This window comes from Temnothorax nylanderi, unplaced genomic scaffold (assembly GCF_030848795.1).
Source record: "Temnothorax nylanderi isolate EJ_2023f unplaced genomic scaffold, tnyl_v1.0 TNYL_tig0002_pilon, whole genome shotgun sequence".
In the NCBI taxonomy this organism is placed as follows: domain Eukaryota; kingdom Metazoa; phylum Arthropoda; class Insecta; order Hymenoptera; family Formicidae; genus Temnothorax; species Temnothorax nylanderi.
In genome coordinates, this window is record NW_027249064.1 from 89,497 (window position 1) to 110,395 (window position 20,899).

Here is a 20,899-nt window from a genome sequence, read left to right on the forward strand (position 1 = left end):
GTATGCGCTTCCATAATATGCATTAAATGCGCATATAATGCGGGACAAATATCCGCATTTAATGCAAAGTTTAATGTACATTCAAAGCGCATTAAACGCGCATTGGCGCTTTTTGGGTTCAGAAAGTTCTTCAAAACGGAACACACGTATAAATGTTCTTTCAATGGCCATAAAATAAATCATTTTATCCATGCACATATATCCACTTATTTAATTAAATTAATTTTGTCCTACCGGTCTTAATCTATTTGTCATCGGACAAATCTGTGCTTAGAAAACATTCAACAGTTGCAAAATAAACGTTCTGCTGAATTGTCCGATGACAAATAGATTAAGACCGGTAGGACAAAATTAATTTAAGTAAATAAGTGGATATATGTGCATGGATAAAATGATTTATTTTGTGCAATAATAATTAGTGCAATATAAATTAAAATGTTTCAAAAAAGGCTATTAAAGCTATTATATATATATATATATATATATATATACATATATATACATATATATATATACATATATATAAAGCAAATTATAATTTTGAAAGAAAAAATTTAACAAATAGGTATTTTTGTTAACTGTAGAAACGTAAAAAATACGTTTCTTAAATCATGGTTTCAAAAACATTTTTATTCAAACGTTTCTTAATGGTTCTTTACGGTTGTAAAACTATACGTTCAAAAAACGTATATGAAACTAATATGTGCTACCTGGGTTCATTGGCATCGACCGCTGACCTATATCGTGCTGGAAAGACCGGATACCCGATACCGGATGCTGGATGCGTGTACAGCAAAACGGTGACCGTACCATTCCGCCAACGGTCCTGTCCTATCGATGATTCAGCCCAGTGAGAAATACCTCATCAAAACGATATCAAATTGACGTCAAATAGATGAAAATTTCATCTATTTGACGTCAATTTGATATCGTTTTGATGAGGTATTTCTCACTGGGAAACGCATATACCTCTACGCACACATACATAAACAGAGAAATGCGTACAGAAAGTAAATGTTACAGATATGACTCTGTTATCAATTTCTGCCACGTTACCTTGAAGCAACGAGTAGATTGATCGTAATGGTTTTCATGTTCTATTTATTACACTTAATTACTATTATACCATGCGAGCATAATTTTTTATAAAAGTGCATTCCTTCTCAAACTTTGTCCGTTCGGTAGTCGAACTTTTATATACGATTTTCTACGTAAGAAATAAAATATTTTATTTCGATATATTATAAATCTACGTATATGTATCACGCTTTTAAATAAATATGTTTTAATAAGAACATTATGTTCTTTTCGTTACATTTTTAACACGTTGTAAACCTTATCACTTCATAAAAATGACCCTAATTACTATTTAGAATTATCCGAATTTACACGACTATAGGAAAGACCGAGGTTCGTTGGCACAAGAGGCAAGTTGGCAATGCGTTCCGTTTATGTACTTATAGCGAAAAAAACAATGGAAAAGTTATCACAAAATATCTCTTATATGACATAGGTACTTTTCCCAATGTTTTATTTTAATCAAACAAGTATTACAATAGAAAAAGAGAAAACTCTGATTCAAGAGGTGGCAAGTAAATTTTCGAGCGTTTCAAAATATGGTATTAATGTTCTTCAGCTTGAGAAGTAAATCAAAGTGACGTATCATTAGTTAAAAGAAACGTTTCTATTACTATACGACATGTTATTTTGAGGAACAACAGTAATTTATTGTAATAAAATGACTGAAATCAAACGTATATAGGGATGGGGTATATTGGCTCATATCAAGGCACGCTTAGCTTGACTTGTTGTTGCCGCGCGCGTACGTGAGACCTGTGTGAGTATGTGATTTGCTACCTACAATGCTGATAGAAGCTAGATATATATTTATATTAATATTTTTATGATGAAGAAAGCTACATCTAAAATAGTTTACAATTGTTTTTCTGCAACAGCATTTTGCTATTCGATCATTACAAAATAACTTTAAAAGATACAATCTTTATCAAGAAGTACGTATCTGTTACCCATTTTGCGTTTCTATTACGTTTTCATTAATTTAACATGGACTTTTGTCGCATGGCCACTTACCCTACTATCGGGGCAAGTTGGCTATAATGCAGCATGTTATTCGTATGTCACTTATTACAAAGAAACTGTACAGTATACAGGAGCGTTCTTGGCATGAAAATGTAGAGAAAAGTTCTCTCTATCATATTAATACTGCTTAATCATGATAATTAGTTGTATAAAAACTCAAATGCCGAAATTGTGAAAACGGTGCCAACGAGCCCCGGTCTCCCCTACACGTATATAATATGGTAATCTTAATAAGTATACTATAATCTTTTAATCAAGCTTCTAAATACGTGTTTAAAACAAATGATTAAAGTAAGTAAACAGTATAATAGCACAATATAAAATTAATAATATTAAATGTATAAGTTTAAATCTAAAACATTCTGTATATCTTTTAGATAAGTTAATTAATGAGAAGATAGTTTCACGATTAAATAAAAACCGACAATATCCGGATTGCATATCCAAAATCATAAAAGTTTCATCATGGAATATAAACACACCGGAGCACTTTCACCAACAATCCTAACTTTGATTGTAACCGGTAAGCGCACACAGCGATGAAACGAAAATTCAATTTCAGACAATTTGCCGGGAGAGTTAATTAAGCCGAATGATCGAGGCGCCGCCCGTAGCGTCTGTAAAATATGCGAATGCCGGAAAAGGAAAGCAAACACTGATCGAGATTTCTGACTCGCCCCCGGGTGCATCTCTCTCTGATGAAATGTAATTTCCTCGATTCCGCGGAAAGCTATTTTCGATGACATGCGCGAATGTTTATCTTTTGTTATTTTTATTACATACGGAAAATTTTATCCTAAAATTTCGGCCGACGCACGTTGGAATTTTTAAACGCATTTTTGAACGTTTAGACGACGCACGCTAGCTCAGAATTCCGAGCAAACGCTCAGATAAATACAAACAGGTTTGGTTTATCCTACGGTTATCGGACGGCTGTTGATAGGCTGCGGCCCAGATGCCCAGTGAGAAATACCTCATCAAAACGATATCAAATTGACGTCAAATAGATAAAAATTTCATCTATTTGACGTCAATTTGATATCGTTTTGATGAGGTATTTCTCACTGGGTGGGGCCCAAAACTCGCGTGGGGGGTTCTGGCCATTTCGGGTATAAAAAAGGCGGAAAACGCCGCGGAGCGACACTTAGTTTTCGGCTTCGAGTCTGTTACTTCATTCTCGACTTTAATCGTTATTCCAACTCTGATTCAACTCCAGACAGTTAGTGACACTGAGGAATCGCGTTAGTCTCGTCAAGTGAAACTGTAAGAGCAACACGATGTTTTCGCATCGAGGATTAGTGAGTAAACTTTTCTGATATATATTTTACATTTATTTAATATTTTTATGAGTCTTTAACTTCTGGAATTAGAACTTTTCAATAATTAAGCTATATGTCATTAGGCAGCAATTTTGTAGAAATTAATACATAATAAAAAATTTATTTCTCTTTTGTATTTTACTTTTCCTCGAAATCGATTTTTACATTAACAAAATAATATTCCATACTAAAATAGTAAATCCATAAATATGTGTGTAATGTCTCTCAACAATTTTAAATTGTTAAATAAATAATTTAGGGAACAAATTTCTGCCATATCGAACATCTGTTCGAGAATAATCTGCTTAAAGTTTCCTTAATCATTCCAGTTCTTAGCAGTGACAATCTCGCTAGCAAGTATCGCACTTGCCGGCGTTCTCGTTCAACCCGGCTATGAACATGAATACGATAGCATTCCACGCTATTTGCAAAATCAGTCTGTTTCGCAGCCATCTCTGATTGAACAATATCGCGCGGAACAATTACCGGACCAAGAATCGACGCGATATCTCCCGGGAGTTCAGACAACAGAAAAAAATGAAGATCCAAAAGAGGTAAAGCGTAAAAGAATGGAAGAATCGAGGCGTAGAAAACAATTTATCTACCATATGGGCGGAGGCCGCTCTCTTCAACCCTTGATGAATGCTCATTATCCTATTACTTGATCTGATGAAATGATATATGTTTCATTAACTTAACATTCACAATATTTTATTTATATTACTATCATTTCATTGAAAGTTTAAATTTTATTTAATTTGATATTTTTAAATGTAATATTTAATTCGAAACACCTATATGTAACACTTAGCAATTTGTCTTATGCGACAAATATGTACGTCACTGTATTATTGATAAAGAACTTTTCTTGGAGTAATTATAACACAAACGCTTATATTTATCGTGTTTTTGTACACGAATTGATCATGTAAGTCACTAAATATTTCATAAGAACGATATTTCTCCAGATGATACACAACCGAAGGAAAAGATCGGATCCTGCAAGCACCGAATCTAGTAAATCTGAGATCATTGCACATGACAAAGATGTGCCCGCGAAGTCGTCTTTAACTGACCCCAAGCATCCTACAATCACCACCATCGACTCATTACTTCTAGCTGATACTAATGGTAAATATTCCAAAGAACAAGAATAAAATTTGTTACATCTTCAAATAATAACCTCGCAATGCACCGCTTATCTTGAAAGTCGCTTGAAATAACTTCAGCTTATACGAGTTCCAATGAAACGCGAACGTAAATTAACGTATCGATATTAATGCGAATTCAATGTGAACTGTTTAATTACAGATAAGCGTCTGGAGAAATGTGAAGCCGTGACATACGACTTATTATCCATTCCCCTGCACTCCAACACCGAAAATAATGCCAATGTGGCGTCCTCAACTGATGACGCCAAGTTTCCTCCCTTCTTCAATTACTCGTTAATTCCAGAAAACGAATTTCCAGAAAGCAAGCGTACTGATACTACTGGTAAATATTCCAAAGAACAAGAATAAAATTTGTGACATTTTCAAATAATAACCTAATGCACTGCTTATGTTGAAAGTCGTGTAACTACAGCTTATACGAGTTCCAATGAAACGCGAACGTAAATCAACGTATCGATATTAATGCGAATTTAATGTAAACTGTTTAATTACAGATAAGCGTCTGGCGTACTGTCGGGACATGAATGAATTCTTCATAGTCCACATTCAGGAAAGGCTGACGTTTCTCCATGATACTTCATCAGGACATGAAACTTACAGCGATACTCCCATACCCGCAGGTATATGGTAAAGTTCAACTCTTGATTATTGCGAATTCAATGTAAACTGTTTAATTACAGATAAGCGTCTGGAGAAATGTCAGGCCGTGACAAACGACTTATTATCCATTCCCCTGCCTGATTTGTTTAAATACTCCAACACCAAAAACAGTGCCTATGTGGTCACGAAGTCGTCCTCAACTGACGCCAAGCGTCCTCACCCCTTCTATTACTCGTTAGTTCCAGAAAACGAGCTTCCAGAAAGCGAGCGTACTGATACTACTGGTAAATATTCCAAAGAACAAGAATAAAATTTGTGACATTTTCAAATAATAACCTAATGCACCGCTTATCTTGAAAGTCGTGTAACTTCAGCTTATACGAGTTCCAATGAAACGCGAACGTAAATCAACGTATCGATATTAATGCGAATTCAATGTAAACTGTTTAATTACAGATAAGCGTCTGGCGTTCTGTCGGGGCATGAATGAATACTTCATATTCCACATTCAGCTACACCTGAAGTCTCTCCAGGATATTTCATCAGGACGTCAAACTTTCGAATACAGCAATGCTCCCATACGCACAGGTATATGGTAAAGTTCAACTCTTGAATCAACAAACATAACAATGAGACGTTAAAACTTGAAAAAGGATGGCTATGAGTGTCAGACGCCGTTATCAGTGCGTAAGTCAGTGATCAAATCACTGATTTATTCCCAGTGTATACAATCGTACGTTTCGGCTCGGGATTGAGCCATCTTCAGCGAGAAAACTAATCAATTACTCCCCCTCTCCAATCCTGTTGAGCGAGCTTCAGGATTCAAAGATCCAAAAACCACACACAACGTTAATTTTTATAAGCATATATTCTCCCTCCTTTGTCTGCTTGGTAGACGAACTTTTATATACGATTTTCTAAATAAGGAATAAAATGTTTTATTTCAATATTATAAATCTATGTGTATGTACTAATTCCGTAAACGTAAATATTTTAATAAGATCATGTTCTTTTCGTTACATTTTTAACATGCCATAAACCTTATCATATCATAAAACTCTAAATAAAAAACTATTTAGACTTACTCAAATTTATACATAATATAGTAATCTTAATAATTTTACACTGTTGGAAAATTTTTGTAGTTTTGTTAAAAAAAGATCCTTGTTAAAATTTTTGTGTAAAATAATCAACACATACATGGGTAGATTTAACATATGCCTGCTACGTTAATTGAACTTAACAAATTTAAAATGTAAAATTATTAAAATAATTTAAAAAATATGTTAAAGTAACACAATTTGAACGTATTTATTAAATGTGTTAAAATTTACAGAAAAAGAGCGTTGATTTTACTCTATAACAGAAATGGGAATAAAAATTTACAGAAAAAGAGTGTTGATTTTATCTTACAATCTTAACTTCAATATAAAAGTTATGTTAATTGTACACATAATTAGCCTCAAATTACGATCAGAATTACATTTCCTTTTTGTTGAAATATTTTAACATATGTATCGGTGTTACCATTTAACACATCCATATTATGTTAAATTAACATAAAAAATTTGAGTGGACCGTTTGGGACATGTCCCAGAACAAGTGGGTTTATAGCTTAACCAGCCGTTTAGATCTATTGTATGTATATTCTTTAATACCTCGGCGATATATTCTTTAATGTTCGATATAAACTGGTAAAAATAGTTGAAGTAGTTAAAGTAATAATTAAAATACTTTTATTTCAATTATTTAATATTATGTATAATAATTTATAAACCCAACACCCTAAATGTATATTAATAAAAAATGTGTTGCTCCATTGCCATTTGCGCGGCTCTTTCCCATCGCTTTTACCAACTCCTTCACAGATACGCCCACGAATTCAGAGAAATCTCTGAAAATCATTAATAATACATGCCAAGATGGATACTTGTATATTAATAGGAAATTTTTAATTTAAAAAATTTAAAAACTTGCAATTTATGATAAGAAGAAGCAATATGACTTAACTTTTATGCACGAAAAAATCGATAATATCGAAGTTCATGTATAAAACTCAAAAAAAATTTTTAAATTTAAAAAAACTGCATAAATAAATTCTTTAACTCGAAAAAATTGCACTCCATTGGAATATTAAAAACTTTTCAGAAAAATACACATGCGAATAAATACCTGCCCGGAGCACTTCTTTTCTCTCCATGACATTTGTCATCCCCTCTCAGCCATTTTTGAAGAACGCTGAATTTTCCTCCGCCACCATCTCGTTCCCGTCCTTTGGCTACTCTTTCCTTGGAGTGATTTGGAGAACTTCGACGTGCCATCAGCTTTTTCTGGTGTAAAGCGTTAATTCGCTCCCTAAAACACATACATTTAACGAATGTTTGAATGCAACAAGTTGTTTAATTGAATTTCTTTTTACGATGATATACCTGAGGAGTCATGTTGATTGTACGAGCCAAAAACAAATGGGTTTGTGTTGCAACCATCAATAGATTCCGCCGTATCTGGTGTGTAATTTTGCGTGGTAAAGTTGAAGCCTTCATGACTAACGGAAGGTACGGAAAAATCGAAACCTTTATTACTTGGTGAAAGTGCCGGGTCCGGTATCATCGGCTTCTTCTCAATCGGATCGTTTTCTAACTCCTGCTCGAGTTTCATATAAATTACGCTGGTCTGTTTATTAATCGCAAGCGACCATACCTCTACGCCTCGACCCTTATCAAAGCAATATTTCGCCACTGAATCATCATCGATGCGCACCAAAATTCCTTCGTGATTTACGCACTGTAAGGTCTTGTCCCTCTTCACATGAGATGTCGGTGATGTGCCCCAAGATGGCAGCATTAATTTTCAAAGTAAAAATTTTACATGCATATAAATTATTATAGATGACACACGTATATCAAATATTTGCTCCACAAAAATAATTGTGTATGAAAATTAAATTAAATTAAAAGAAACCAATTAAATTTCTGTTATATATGTAGAAAGTAGAGCTTTCTTTTCTGCCTCTTCTCTTATATTTCCTGCCTAACAATTAAACACATATATATTATTATAGTTCTACAGCAAAAACGATTTCCAGATAACAAAAATGTTCATCCATGAAACAAATATTATTTTTACATAATGAATATTATTAACATTATCAAATATTATTTCTTTTATTTTTTTATATTACATATTAGTTATTATACTTTCTATACATATAATATTATATATATATATATATATATATATATATATATTATATGTATATATACATATATATATAATATTTATTACATTTATATAATATTTATAACAGTCCGAGTAAAAGAGCCAGCGTACGAACATTGCCGTAGCGTCTTACGCCTTACGTGAGAATCTTTCGTTACGCGACACGCAAGCCAATCTTACGGCAACGCACGAAGAAAAGCGCAACATAACGTACGTAACATATAAGACTAATTACGTTACGTTTTTCTTTGTGCGTTGCCGTAAGATTGGCTTACGTGTCGCGTAACGCAAGATTCTCACGTAAGTCGTAAGACGCTACGGCAATGTTCGTGCGCTGGCCCTAAAAATTGTCGTAATTTCGACAAAGTACGTAGGCCAATATAAGGCAGGTCGTTGGCTGCATCGCGAAATCAGGCTAGGGCGGTAAAGGTGAAAGGTCAAAGGCAACGGGCTAGCACAGATATCGACTCGGGTGAGATCGAGAAGGCGAGGTAACCGGGTTATAGCCGGGGCGGCGGATAGGCGCCCTCCAAAGCGGGTTGTCCTAGAATTCGACTTTGGCGTTTTCGCACGCGCGCCCCTGCGTTCAACAACATCCCTACGCCTTTGTTACGTTTGCAAAATAAGAATAACAAATATATATAAATTGCTGTACAAACGCAAAGCGCAATTTACTATTGCTGGCGTAACATTCTTTCTTTCCTAGCACAACAAAATAATCTCTTCTTTCTAACTTGTACGTATGTAATTTTGTAATAATATAATACCCCTCTGCAGTCCAAGTAAACGTAAAAAAATTCTTTTATATATATGAATTCTGTTTCTTCTTTTCTCTCCTTTCTTATTTATATGAATTCTTTTATATGGAATTCTCTTTCCTATCGACAATTATCTTTAATCTTAGCTCAAAACCGAATCCTTTTGCAAGCACGGTCAAGTCTCCTTTTTTTTTTACGAATGCGGCACTTAATTCCGTGTGAGTGCGGTGAAAGTGACAGGTCAGCTGCTGTTATGTTCGCACCCCCGCCTAGATTCAACCCTGCGCGAGGTTCCTCCTGCGCGCGCGGCTGCCGATGATAGAAGGGATGAAGTGGAGGATGAGGGAGAGAGAGAGAGAGAAAGACTGAAATGGAGAAGAGGAGAGAGAAAAGAAGAAAGAGGGTAGAGGCGCGTGCGGTGCGGCTGTCTGCGGCTGCTCGTTCGTCAGTCGGTGGTCGTGGGTGGTCGCACGCACGCTCGGGGGTGACGGGTGCGTCTACATTCGCGAGGAGGGCGATGGAGGCTTCGTTGCGCCTTGCTGGCGATCGAGTGAGACGCGCCATTCGTTGAACCGCGTCATCGTCGTCGTTCGTGCACCGAACCGTCCGCGATAAAAGTGGCACGAACGGGACAAGGGCAGCGCGTAAAAGAAGGGAACCCTCGCGAGCGACGGGGTGACAAAATGTCGATGTATCACTGTTTATCGTGAACGAGTCGAGGAAACAAGGCAGACAGGGCAGAGGGAGAGAGGGAAAGAGAGAAAAGGGGGTTGAACACGATTACCTCTCTCTGTCTTTCTCTCTCGGATTGTCGGTACGCGCAGTCGTTTTTGATGTTGTTGGCTGGCTTGATGCCTGTTTCTTCTTTTTTGTTTGCTATATATTGCTGTTGCTGCCGCCGCTCGCTGCTGCAGCGGTCGTTAGCGACCGAATTGAAAAAAAAAAAGTACAGAAAGATAATGATATACTCGAGCGTAGCCTTTTCGTTGGCCTCGTTGTTGTCGTCTTCGTTGTCCCTAGACTCCTCCAATATTCACCCTCTAAAAAAAAAAGTAATTTTCATTGCTGTCGTGAGAGAACGATGCGAGAAAGAGAATTAGATGATGTGCCCGGGGGCCACCAGCCAGCCTGTGATTTTCTATTATACTTATCACGAATGGATGATAACGCTCTTCTCTTCTTCTTGAAGCCTCTTGCGTGTCTTGCTCGTCGTGAACTATCCTTGGTACCGCGATTGTCCCCGCGGTACCATCACGTTGAATATCTCCCTGTCTATATCTTCGTGCATGCACATATCCGTCCTATATGCATCATGCATGCCGCTTATCCGCTAGGCACCAACGACTAACGCTCGTCGTCCAGCTCAACCGTCATGCATTTTTTAACCATCGTACCGTGAACAGCTGTATTGAAGAACGATTCCTGAATCTTCGGGTATAACAGTTGATTTGTCGATATGAATAATTTCCGGCCTATTTCACCAACATCGCGGTTAAACTTCCACCATTATTTATGCAGCACTGGAATTCAAGAAAGAGAAATAGAGAGGAGACAAGAAGGGAGAGAAATGTGTTAATTAATTTGTGCCTCTTTCTACATCTGCTTGTAGAAGAAGAGAAATAATTAATCGCGTTAGTTCGTTAGTCTGAATTCATTCTAAATTATGCGTTTTCCTCCTCTCTTTATAAAACTATTAAATTATTAGAAATTCTATTACATTAAAATCGTTAATTTATTAATTTGTATTATCAGTGCAACTGGATTCTGTTAGATTCAGTAATTTACAAGACTTGCAATTAGATACAAATTAAAGTTAAAAACTCAAACAATTGTTGGCTTCTTAGTGATCGAGTTTATCGATTAATAAACTAATTAATCTAAATATAACCGATTAATTTTTTATTTGAAAAGAAAAAAGAGGTAAAAAATTAATTTAATTACTTTTGAAACTAATAGAATTGCTGAAATCAGTCATCAAGGGTCATTGTAATCGATAAACAGAAATTCGTGCATTTCGTACATGGTCTGCAATTTATTTCACTAATTCTTTTCTCATTGCTGCTTTTTCGCAATGTGCGCTTGCAGTGTGTAATCAAGCACTTTTGATGTGAATGTTTGTAAATATGTATAAAATAAAAATTGCTTTTTAGATTATTGTAAATAATTAATGGTGTGACATATGACGACTGTGAATTATCACAATATGCCTAAAGAATATTGTAAACATGTTTCCCGCATACATAATTAAAATTAAATCCTTCTGAGCAAGCTGAATAAATCAAATGTATTTTATATTGCGCGTATTAATCAATTTTTTACTTAAGAATAAATCAACAACATATATTTTATCGAAGCCAAATTTAAGAAATAATTTTTGCTTCGATGAGATAAAAATATCAAATTACTTCGCAAAATTGTCATTTATTAATGTGAATTGAGTTTTAAAATATTTTAATATGTAAAATAATTTACAATTAAAGAAAATATTACATAATTATTCTGTTATATACACATATACTTAAACTTAGTTGTAATATTATTCCATTATTACAAAATTATGTGAAAAATTTATGAAATTGGGAAAGATGATCGCAATTTCATGAAAAATTTGTTCCTAAATATTACTTGATTATGTATATAATGTATGTATAGAATTTTCAAGTGTTGTGCTAGAACTGTAAGTGTGGTAATGCAATTAGATGTAAACTAAAACGTAACTTTACATTTGCTTTCCGGATATTCAGCGAACGCATAACCAAAGTACCCGATATAACACTCTAAGCAAAGCATTATAAGTGTTGCATGTTAAATACTAACTATGTAATTAATAATATTATTTGAATCAAGAAAGGCGGATTTCAATGAGATTATTCGATACATTAATTTTTCAATTTTATCTTAAGACTTAATTAAATAACATGTTAAAATTATTTAAAAAATTGTGACGTAAGACTAATTATAATTAATTGTATCCGTAATGTGTAATGTTTAATTTTACGACCCGATTTCTACAATTTTTCGTTTCCCTTTTAAAAAATTATACGTAAGAACGATTGTAATTGGTCACAATATCTGTAATGTATGATACTTTAATTTCACGACTCGTTTTCGACAATCTTTCGTTTCCCTTTTCTCTACCCTAACATCTAGGTATGTACTTATGTTGCTTTAAATGCAAAAGATACAACATTAATAAACGATAGCTAAAAAGAAGAATATATTTGGCATATTGCTTGATTTGAACTTTGGAAATCAGTTGAATCGAAGGAATAAACATTACCCGCCTTCCAGAATTAGATATACACGTGGAAGACGATCGCGATAACTTGTATCCACTTGCATACACGAGTCGTCAAGTTAATATAATACGTTACGCGTTCGCCGATTAGCGGTAATTTGACTCAACGTAAGGGTGGATCGCTTTTATAGTCGTGCTTGCTGCATAGTGATTTAGATACGTAGACCGTAATGACGGGCGCCACAGACGGGCGGAGCTCCGTCATGTTTCTTGCCTTTCCAGAGGGGCAAGGGAAAGAGTGAGAGAAAGACCAAAAATAAAGGGAGTGATACTCCCTCGGGATACGAACGAGGGTGCGAGAGACACACACACGCGCGCCATGGCAAGGACCGATCATCGACGTCATGCGACGTAACTCGTAACCGAGAACGGGGGCTGCCCCGGATACGGAGTACGCCTTGAGACGGGAAGCGAGGACGCGATCCGGCAACCCGCGGAGCGATGTACGCCGCGGCGGGTGGTGCGAGCATCGCCAATCGGAGGAAGCAGAAGCGGCTGCAGCTCAACAAGCAGGCGCCGGTCAACGTCGTTCCGCCGAGACTGAAGACCGGCTTACCGCTCGGCGCGCGTCACCAGCATCAGCATCAGCATCAGCACCAGCATCAGCACCAACATCAGCATCAGCACCAACACCAGCATCAGTATCACCATCAATATCATCAGCACCACCACCACCACCACCCGACCAAGCTCGCCGCCCGTCCGCACCAAGTCGCATCAGCACCGCAAGTCCCGCGAGGGCAACACCAGGCGCCGACGTCGACGTCGTCGTCGTCCGCCGCGTTCCATCCGGCTATCGACGACCGGCGCCGTCATCACGCCGACCATCACAAGTCTCAGCAGGTCGCCCCGGTCTCGCCGATCCAGTTCCCGATCTCGCCGCCCCCGCTCTCCCTCGAATCCTCGGCGTCCGCCACCACCACCTTCCCGGCCAACAAGAGCAACTTTCCCTTCCCGCCGCCCTCGATCCTCGATCTCCGAGTCTCGCCTCCTACTTCGGAGCTACAGGTGGGTAACATCGTCTCGGGTACTCTCTCCTCATAACCAGCCTCCTCCAGGTTCACGCTGTCCCTTAGCCGCTCTCTCTCATCTTTCTCTATTTCTCGCCCAAATCACCATCACTCTCCACCTTCTTACGTATAGTTCACGCGTATTTATCACAGAAATCATGCAAAGCGAGATAAATGCGTCCCTCCCGCAATGTGCGCATTAGGCAGAGAAGACCGTTGAGCATCCGATTTGTCTGATGCTGTCACAAGTAACAAAAAATTATTGTATGATATACTTAAAAAAATCATTACAACGTCCGCTTGCATTATTTTTGTCCTATTTTTTCAGTATGTCTCTTTTTTTCAAATTTTCAAGTCTATGGACTTCGTTATTATATTAATGATTAAAGTCGAGATAATAAAATTTTTAGACGGACAACGTTTCGCCATAAAGGTTGATGAGGGAAAGCTCATTTTAACTTTTCCGCGCCAGTTTTGTGTCTGGATACTCGTCGACCGAGAATTCGATTACGTTATCTCTGCCGAGTGCGATCATTGACGAAATTAGATCAATGAGAATTACAAGCTCACTTCTCTATCGCTTTAGCGCGACTCACCCACACTCAAAGCGCATATGCTTCCCCTGATCGCACCACATCTCTTTTGCCGGCACCTCGTACAACGTTATATAGCAAATAGCATCGATCGGCTGTCTGGTGGCGCATAACACGCGATAAAGCCCGTCGAGCAGCGTAAGAGAGGCGACAGATATTCTCCATGCCCGAATATCTTGCTGGCCCGGCAAGTCGGCTAAAGGCTCGTAATGTAATTTCAGTATAGCGTGAAACATGCCTTCCACGATTATCGTCGACGAGAACGAGCAGCGATCGATGCCGATGGCGAGTAACGCAACGTTCGGTATCGATCGCTGATGGAACTTTGAGGTGGACTGCAGGTCTCTTCGTCATCATATCGGGGGGAAAGGCGAAGGGTTAAGAGAAAAAAAAAAGAAAGAGGAAAAAACCCGGGGCAATCAGGGGAGTTGAGATCTCTCGATCGATAGTATACGCGAATGAATAAGCGGGATGCAGGCTGCTCTATTAATTAGACGAGAGAAACACCGATTACGGGGGGGTAAGGCGGTGAATTTTAGAGAATTACCTTCCAATTTCGCCACCAGACTCATTCCGCCGCTACCACGATATCCCCCACGATCTTACGTGTACGGGGTAAGTATCAAAAGAGTTCACGGTCGTCGAAAAAGCAATTTTGATTTCTTCGCGTGAATTAACGCCGTAAATTTAGCGACGTCGTGCAATTCTTCTCGGAGTACTGACACCTAGAACCGAGCTCGTTATGAATAAAGACCGTGAAAGTTCTATCTGATCGCGTACACGCGTATCTCATTGATTGGTATTTCTTTGCACCGATTACGGCAAGATCGATCGAGCAATCTTTAGGCAAACGTAAGGAACGTATCAATCGCTCTTCAGGTAGATCATACATTTTTTTTACCACATCATATCCGAAATAATATTCCATTATTATTTAATATTCCATTCATTTCACGTAGGACGCATGTTTTCAAAAGAGCTAAAAAAACATAAAGGGTTTTATACATATTTATTGGCGAACCTAGACTGCTATGGGGATACACAGTATTCTCACGGAATTTTGTTGTACAGTACATAAAAAGTAGTTGCGAAATACAAATAAATTAAAAATGATCGATTAAAAAAATATAACGACTCGATGCGTCGAGTACCCACATTAACGGAAGATCATGCGATTCATTGGCCTTAACAACTGCTCATAACGACATGTCTGAGAGTTACGTATTTCAGTGCGGCGTTCAGGGACCTGGCGGCAAGGCAGCGTGGCAAGGATGCAACAGACCTTCGCCCCTTCCCTTATCTCCTACATCGCCCGGGTATCACGCGGATGGCTACAGCAAAAGCCAAACGAAGCAGTGCGAAGCACATCGGCGATGGATGAAAAGAAACAGGGTAACTTTATCAAATACTGACATAATGTTTAGAGAGGAAGGAGGAGAGGAGGAAAGAAGGATATAGTTTCTAATTCTAATATTGATCAAGAAATTGAAGGTGTTACGGAATCGTGCTTCAATCCTGCTTCAGATAAGAGACGCCAGTTACTGTTACGGAAGCAGCGGCGAGGACGACGAGGAAGATGACAGTAACGCCATTCGCCTGCAGCGGGGCGAGGTCAGCGCGGCGGTCAACACCGTGCTCTACGTGGGTTTGGGGACCACCGCGCTCGGTTTAGTTATCTCGTTCGTCGGCACCGGGGAGAAGGGATTCCTGAGCCCGCAGCTGAGGCTGGTCGGCCCGTCGTTACTGTGCGCCGGTCTGCTGTGCTGCCTTTTCCGCGTGTTGCTGTGCCTCTGCCTGTGCCACTGCGGTCAGTGCGGTCGGTTCTGGCGATTCTGTCACGTCGACTCGCACAAGGAGAAGGCGAGGAAAGCGGACGCGCGACCGGGACCGGGAACGTTATCGACCGCCTCGCTGTTGCCGCCGTCGACGCAACAGGAACGAGGAGAACGGCCGGTCGCGCCCACGAGCCGCTCCGTGTCGCCGGCGACCAAGGGACACGAGCTTCTGCTCTCACCTGCCCAATTACCGGAGTGAAGAACAACGTGATCGCGCGCGCCACGGACATTTTCTACCGAATGAATTCTATATACCGTAAACGCCGATTTACTGCCGGGCTCGCGCCCGATTACACGATCCTAGTTTCCGTTGCGGCCTGAACCGCGCGAGCTCTCGCAAAGAACCTAAAGAAGTAGTCTAAATGCGTCTTAGAGCTTAAACAATAGAAGAATAAAGGAATCGGCTACGTTTTTTTTTTCTATCCTTGCTGTATTCGAGAAAGTAAAGGAAAACCACCCAACACCACGTCGACCGGGCTTCTCGTTTCGCGAAGTCTCCTGGTTTATTTACGCTCACGCTTACAAGTTGCTTCTTTACAAAGATTAAAGTTACTTTCTCAACTTTACCCTTCGACACTCTCCGTTCTCGGCCGAATCTTAATAATGATCATTGTCTTAATGTTAAAAGCTTAAGATACTTTGCTACGCATATTGCTAGGCGAAAAAACCGTTCCTCTTTTCCGCGCGATTGGATCTGCAGACGCGATCGTTATCATGCCCATGATTCACAGATCACACAGTGTGTCTCCGTACAAATACGCGATAAATACTTATATCAATATCACTTTAACTCCCGATGATCAGGAAAGCTGAAATTGCATCTGCTCGTTCGTCGAGTAACTGTAGATGACAGACGTGTCGGAAGTGGTCACGCTGGCCGCCGTCGCGGTAATAGCGAACAACTGATCCTCGTACATGCTCTGCGGCTCCGCCTTTCCATTGCCAGTGGCCGCCCCGGCGTTGGGCGGGTTGTCGCCCTTCGTCGCCTCGCGATACTTCTGCAGGTACACTTTCAGCGGCTCGACATAATTGTCGAAGCCGAGCGTAGTCATGGCGAACAGAATGTCCTCACCATTGATAGTTTTACGCTTCTCCATGTGACACCTGTCGCTCGCTTCCGACGTGATAAATGAGATGAACTCGGACACGCACTCTTGAACACACTCGCGCGCGTCCTTGGCTATCTTTCCTGACTCCGGGATGGCCCTCTTCATGATCTTGGCGACGTTCGCTATCGGCAGGAAGCGATCCTGCTCGCGTAGCGGCCCGCCGCCGGTGGAAACCCCGGGGCTCTGCAAGGGATCGCCCGTGCCGTGATTCGAGTCATCTGTGTTTTCGGGATCGTCTGTTAAAAAAACAAAAAAAAAAACAGTTTGTTAAGATTTATACATTGTCTTACTACCCAAGGGATTTGACTTGTAATCTGGTCCACGACGACTTACAAGGGAATACCATGTAAATATACATTTACTTACCATGTAAATATACCGTCTAAATACAAGTATCAATCTTTTCGTAAAAAAACATGGAGTTGATACGTCCCTACATCTTTATGGGCTGGTTGTTCCAGCCTGTTGCTAAACTACCTAATAGTTAAATCATATGTATGTCTTTGTTTATCCTTTACATTGTACAAAGATAGACATGTGATTTAACTATCAGGTAGCTTACCAATAGGTTGGAACAACCGGTCCTATATCTCGATAATACAATTTACGCGAGGGTTCAAGAATGCAGGCACGTGCTCTCTCGGCAGAAATTCAACACGCTCCGCTTCTTTTTGAGGCAATCGACGGATAAAAATCGTTCGTTGTTCAGCGATAGGAGAAAATAGAAGGAAACGGGTCGAGAAACCTGTAAACAGTGGCAAACTGTGAGATGTAAACAGTCTACAGTCCGAGAAGCTTACATGCCTGTATCTTCCTCCTCCGCTCCGAGAACCAGCCTATTCTATTTTTGATTAAAAAAATACGAGGATGAAATCCGGGGCTGTTTGATCGTTTCTCAACGTTAGCTCCCGAGGGAACGCTAACCTACCTTCCATGTCGTCCGACTGCACGCCGATGTAGGACGTCCCAACGGCGCTGCCACCCAGGAACGTCGGCCCCAGAGGACCGTCGTCTCCGCTCTCGCCGCTGTTCTCCATCCTCGGTATTATTCGCGCGCGAAGCAGATTGAACGCTTTAACCTGTTTCCCCGCCGTTGTTTTTACGCCGTTGAAAAACGGAGTCCCTCGGCTGCGTGTGCGTCGTGTGCGGGCGAGCCACGAATTGTCTGTTATTAACGCGGCGGGCCAATCAATTCACTTCTCCGTAAAAACGTGGGGTTGATCAGGGTTGATTGGCTACGGCGTCGTTTTCTGCCATTTTCTACCGCGCGCAGCGTTTCCGTCTCTCCCGCGCGCGTAACTTCCGGGAGGGAAGGAAGTGGCTCTAGGGACTTTCCTCACTTGAAGTCAGGCGTCGTCGCGTACATACGCGCGGGCCGCGCGGCACATTCGAATACTGTAAAAACTGGGTCCGATTTACAAATTTATTTATTCTTTTTTTTCTTAAGAACTTAAAGGACGAAACGTTGAAAGGTAAGTAACCATGTTTATCCGGAATATCTCTTTGTTTATTTTTCGACGAAAATAAGCTCTTATGATACAACAAAATCTCAAAATGCATAATTTCAGTTATTTCAGTTATTTTCAAATGCCTTTCTTATTGTATTATGGAACTTTTCGGAATGGATTCTGTTCGTTGTTAAATTATTTCCCAGCTTTCTATTGTTTTCTAGGAAAATCGAAATAATTTCAATCGGAATCTATTTCGAACAGTTTCACAATACGTGCCCTGATTTCCATAATTAACGCAACCAAGGTTTTACAGCTCTTTCGCCGCTTTGCTCGTGCCACTCTCGAATTGTGTCCTGTAGAAATCGTTCGCAGTATCGACAATCGACTTGATCTGCACGGTCGCGATCTTTATTACACGCTGCAAATAATCGGTGGTCTGCCGATGATAACTCTTCAACGGCAGGCCCGATAACGTTTGTGCACTTTGCAGAAACGTGTCCGTCTGTTGCTCGTAACGCCACGAGAGTAACGTCAGCGTTATGGTGAGCAACGAGCTGATCACGAAGAGCCACATGATCACGCACGTGAGAGATCGGCACAGCCCGGTGCCTGGAGCAGCCATGAAACCCATACGTGATATTAAAGTAAACGTAAACCTCGCGAATTAAAGGTCAAGATTCCAGCAAACACCAACTAACAGTAACATCGCGTCAATGTTATTATTTCCTACTTAACATTGTAACACATGTATTATATTGCATGTGTTTTATATTGTATTACATTGCACTTACGTTGTTGAGTGGGAAATAATAACGCAATGTTACTGTTAGTTAATGTTTGCTGGAATGAATGTTCAGTTTACCTGTCGAGCTGTACGATTTACGCGCGGATGCGGCGTTGGACGACGATCCCGTTAATCTCACGCTATCGCTATTGTCCTGCGAACGTCCATCGCTCTGCGTCGGAGAATCAGTTTTATCTCCGTTCGTCTTCTCCCTCTCTGCGTTCCTCTTCCTCTTCCTCTTGCCCTCCTTCTTCGTGCTCGTCACCTCCTTGTCCGGGTCGCCTGAAATAACGCCGTTAACGTTATGCGCGACTTAAATGAGTGCTACGCATAGTGAGTGGCGCACACACACACACACACACACACACACACACACACACACACACACACACACACACACACACACACACACCTGTGGCATTATTTAATCTACGTAATCTCTCCTCCTCGATGGCGAGCTTAACGTTGGACAGATAGCTGACGATATTACGAGCGCACGCCTGACACTCGCGCATATTGCTGCATGGTCCCGCAACACTGGCCACGGCCTCGGTCAAGGGGTTTTCCTTCAGATCCAACCACCTTAGATTTTTCAATTCGCTTAGACTCAGAGGTAATCTGCTGATCTGTAAACGACGCAAATTAAAATGCAAATTTTGTCAAAGGGTATAAAAAAAAAGAAGGCCGTTTACCTTGTTGGCGTATAAATCCAAACGTTTCAACTGAGTCATCTCGCCGAAATTTTCGGGAAGTTCGACCAACATGTTCCTGCTGAGGTCCAATTTCACAATTTGTTTTAAGGTAACAAAAGTGGCCTGCAAAAGATGTTCATTCCTTCAATGTTTACAATAGCACAAGTGTTTAATTTGAATATTTAAATTACATAAAAATCCTCACTGAATATAAAAGGAATAACGTACCGGCAGAGAAACCAGAAGATTGGTTGATAAATTGACATTTGTTGCTTTCCTAAGAGATGCCTGAAACATAACATAATTTGTAAGGAATGTTACACCGCAAATTACTCCTATTTCTCTCCTGGCGCTCCCGACACATTAATGTGATAATAATTTAAAAAATACTGCTAAGTTAAATAATGCTTGTCCCTCGACTGCCTGCGTCAGAAAAATCATGTAAAAGATATTTTAATATTCTACACAACAAGTACAGTTAGCAGATTCCCATATGCATTCCGTTCGGTTCTGTAAAAAAAAAAAAAAAAAGTAAACTAAAGAGGACTCACGATTTCTCGCACAGGCACTTCCTCCAAGTCGCACAAGCTGAGGTCCAGGGTGTCCTCCTTCAGCTTGTCCTTCACGTCCTTCAGCTTCAGCTTGACGGTCATGCTTGTCGAGACTCTCGCGTGAAACGGGAACGCGGGTCACTCCTTCGTGCGTCTGCGACGTCAGATTGCGATTGTCGTGCCCCGCGCGCATTCCCCGACTCCGTACCCGTACACGTAAGCAGGTGCACGCATCCGGCTTGATATGTACACACCAGAAGGCTCACACGTGGACGGTGAACGCGAGTCGCGAATTACCTAGGCTGACCTAGGGGCTGCGCAGCGCAGACTCGTCTTCGCGTTCTCTCGCGCGTTTTGACCGTTCTAACGACCGACGCCGACAAGGATAAACTGGGATAAACCCGATAA

At 40.1% G+C, this 20,899-nt stretch overlaps 4 protein-coding genes across 6 annotated transcripts; 2 read left to right on the forward strand and 2 right to left on the reverse strand.

The window, feature by feature from the left end:
- Positions 1 to 3,234: 3,234 nt before the first annotated feature.
- On the forward strand, positions 3,235 to 7,011 carry LOC139768217 (uncharacterized). The gene is made up of 7 exons (XM_071698186.1): positions 3,235 to 3,398; positions 3,749 to 3,973; positions 4,388 to 4,550; positions 4,731 to 4,913; positions 5,086 to 5,211; positions 5,272 to 5,475; positions 5,648 to 7,011. The coding sequence occupies exons 1-7, from the start codon at positions 3,378 to 3,380 to the stop codon at positions 5,788 to 5,790; spliced, it is 1,065 nt and encodes a 354-aa protein (XP_071554287.1). The 5' UTR covers positions 3,235 to 3,377; the 3' UTR covers positions 5,791 to 7,011.
- A 2,591-nt stretch (positions 7,012 to 9,602) lies between these two features.
- LOC139768249 (uncharacterized) lies at positions 9,603 to 17,405 on the forward strand. 3 transcript variants are annotated; one of them, XM_071698244.1, is made up of 4 exons: positions 9,603 to 9,982; positions 12,615 to 13,474; positions 15,300 to 15,461; positions 15,594 to 17,405. In XM_071698244.1, exons 2-4 carry the CDS (start codon positions 12,908 to 12,910, stop codon positions 16,101 to 16,103), a joined length of 1,239 nt encoding a protein of 412 aa, XP_071554345.1. In that variant the 5' UTR covers positions 9,603 to 9,982; positions 12,615 to 12,907; the 3' UTR covers positions 16,104 to 17,405. The 3 variants fall into 3 exon arrangements, with proteins under 3 accessions (XP_071554345.1, XP_071554355.1, XP_071554362.1); XM_071698254.1 differs by having other exon boundaries at positions 12,653 to 13,474; XM_071698261.1 differs by having other exon boundaries at positions 12,689 to 13,474.
- On the reverse strand, positions 15,060 to 18,300 carry Nf-yb (nuclear factor Y-box B). Its single transcript, XM_071698304.1, has 2 exons — positions 17,942 to 18,300; positions 15,060 to 17,249 (listed from the first exon to the last, which is right to left on the reverse strand). Exons 1-2 carry the CDS (start codon positions 18,048 to 18,050, stop codon positions 16,705 to 16,707), a joined length of 654 nt encoding a protein of 217 aa, XP_071554405.1. The 5' UTR covers positions 18,051 to 18,300; the 3' UTR covers positions 15,060 to 16,704.
- Positions 18,301 to 18,498: 198 nt separating this feature from the next.
- LOC139768267 (uncharacterized) lies at positions 18,499 to 20,845 on the reverse strand. The gene is made up of 6 exons (XM_071698289.1): positions 20,492 to 20,845; positions 20,169 to 20,228; positions 19,941 to 20,063; positions 19,661 to 19,874; positions 19,327 to 19,530; positions 18,499 to 19,073 (listed from the first exon to the last, which is right to left on the reverse strand). Exons 1-6 carry the CDS (start codon positions 20,591 to 20,593, stop codon positions 18,772 to 18,774), a joined length of 1,005 nt encoding a protein of 334 aa, XP_071554390.1. The 5' UTR covers positions 20,594 to 20,845; the 3' UTR covers positions 18,499 to 18,771.
- Between the last annotated feature and the right edge of the window lie 54 nt (positions 20,846 to 20,899).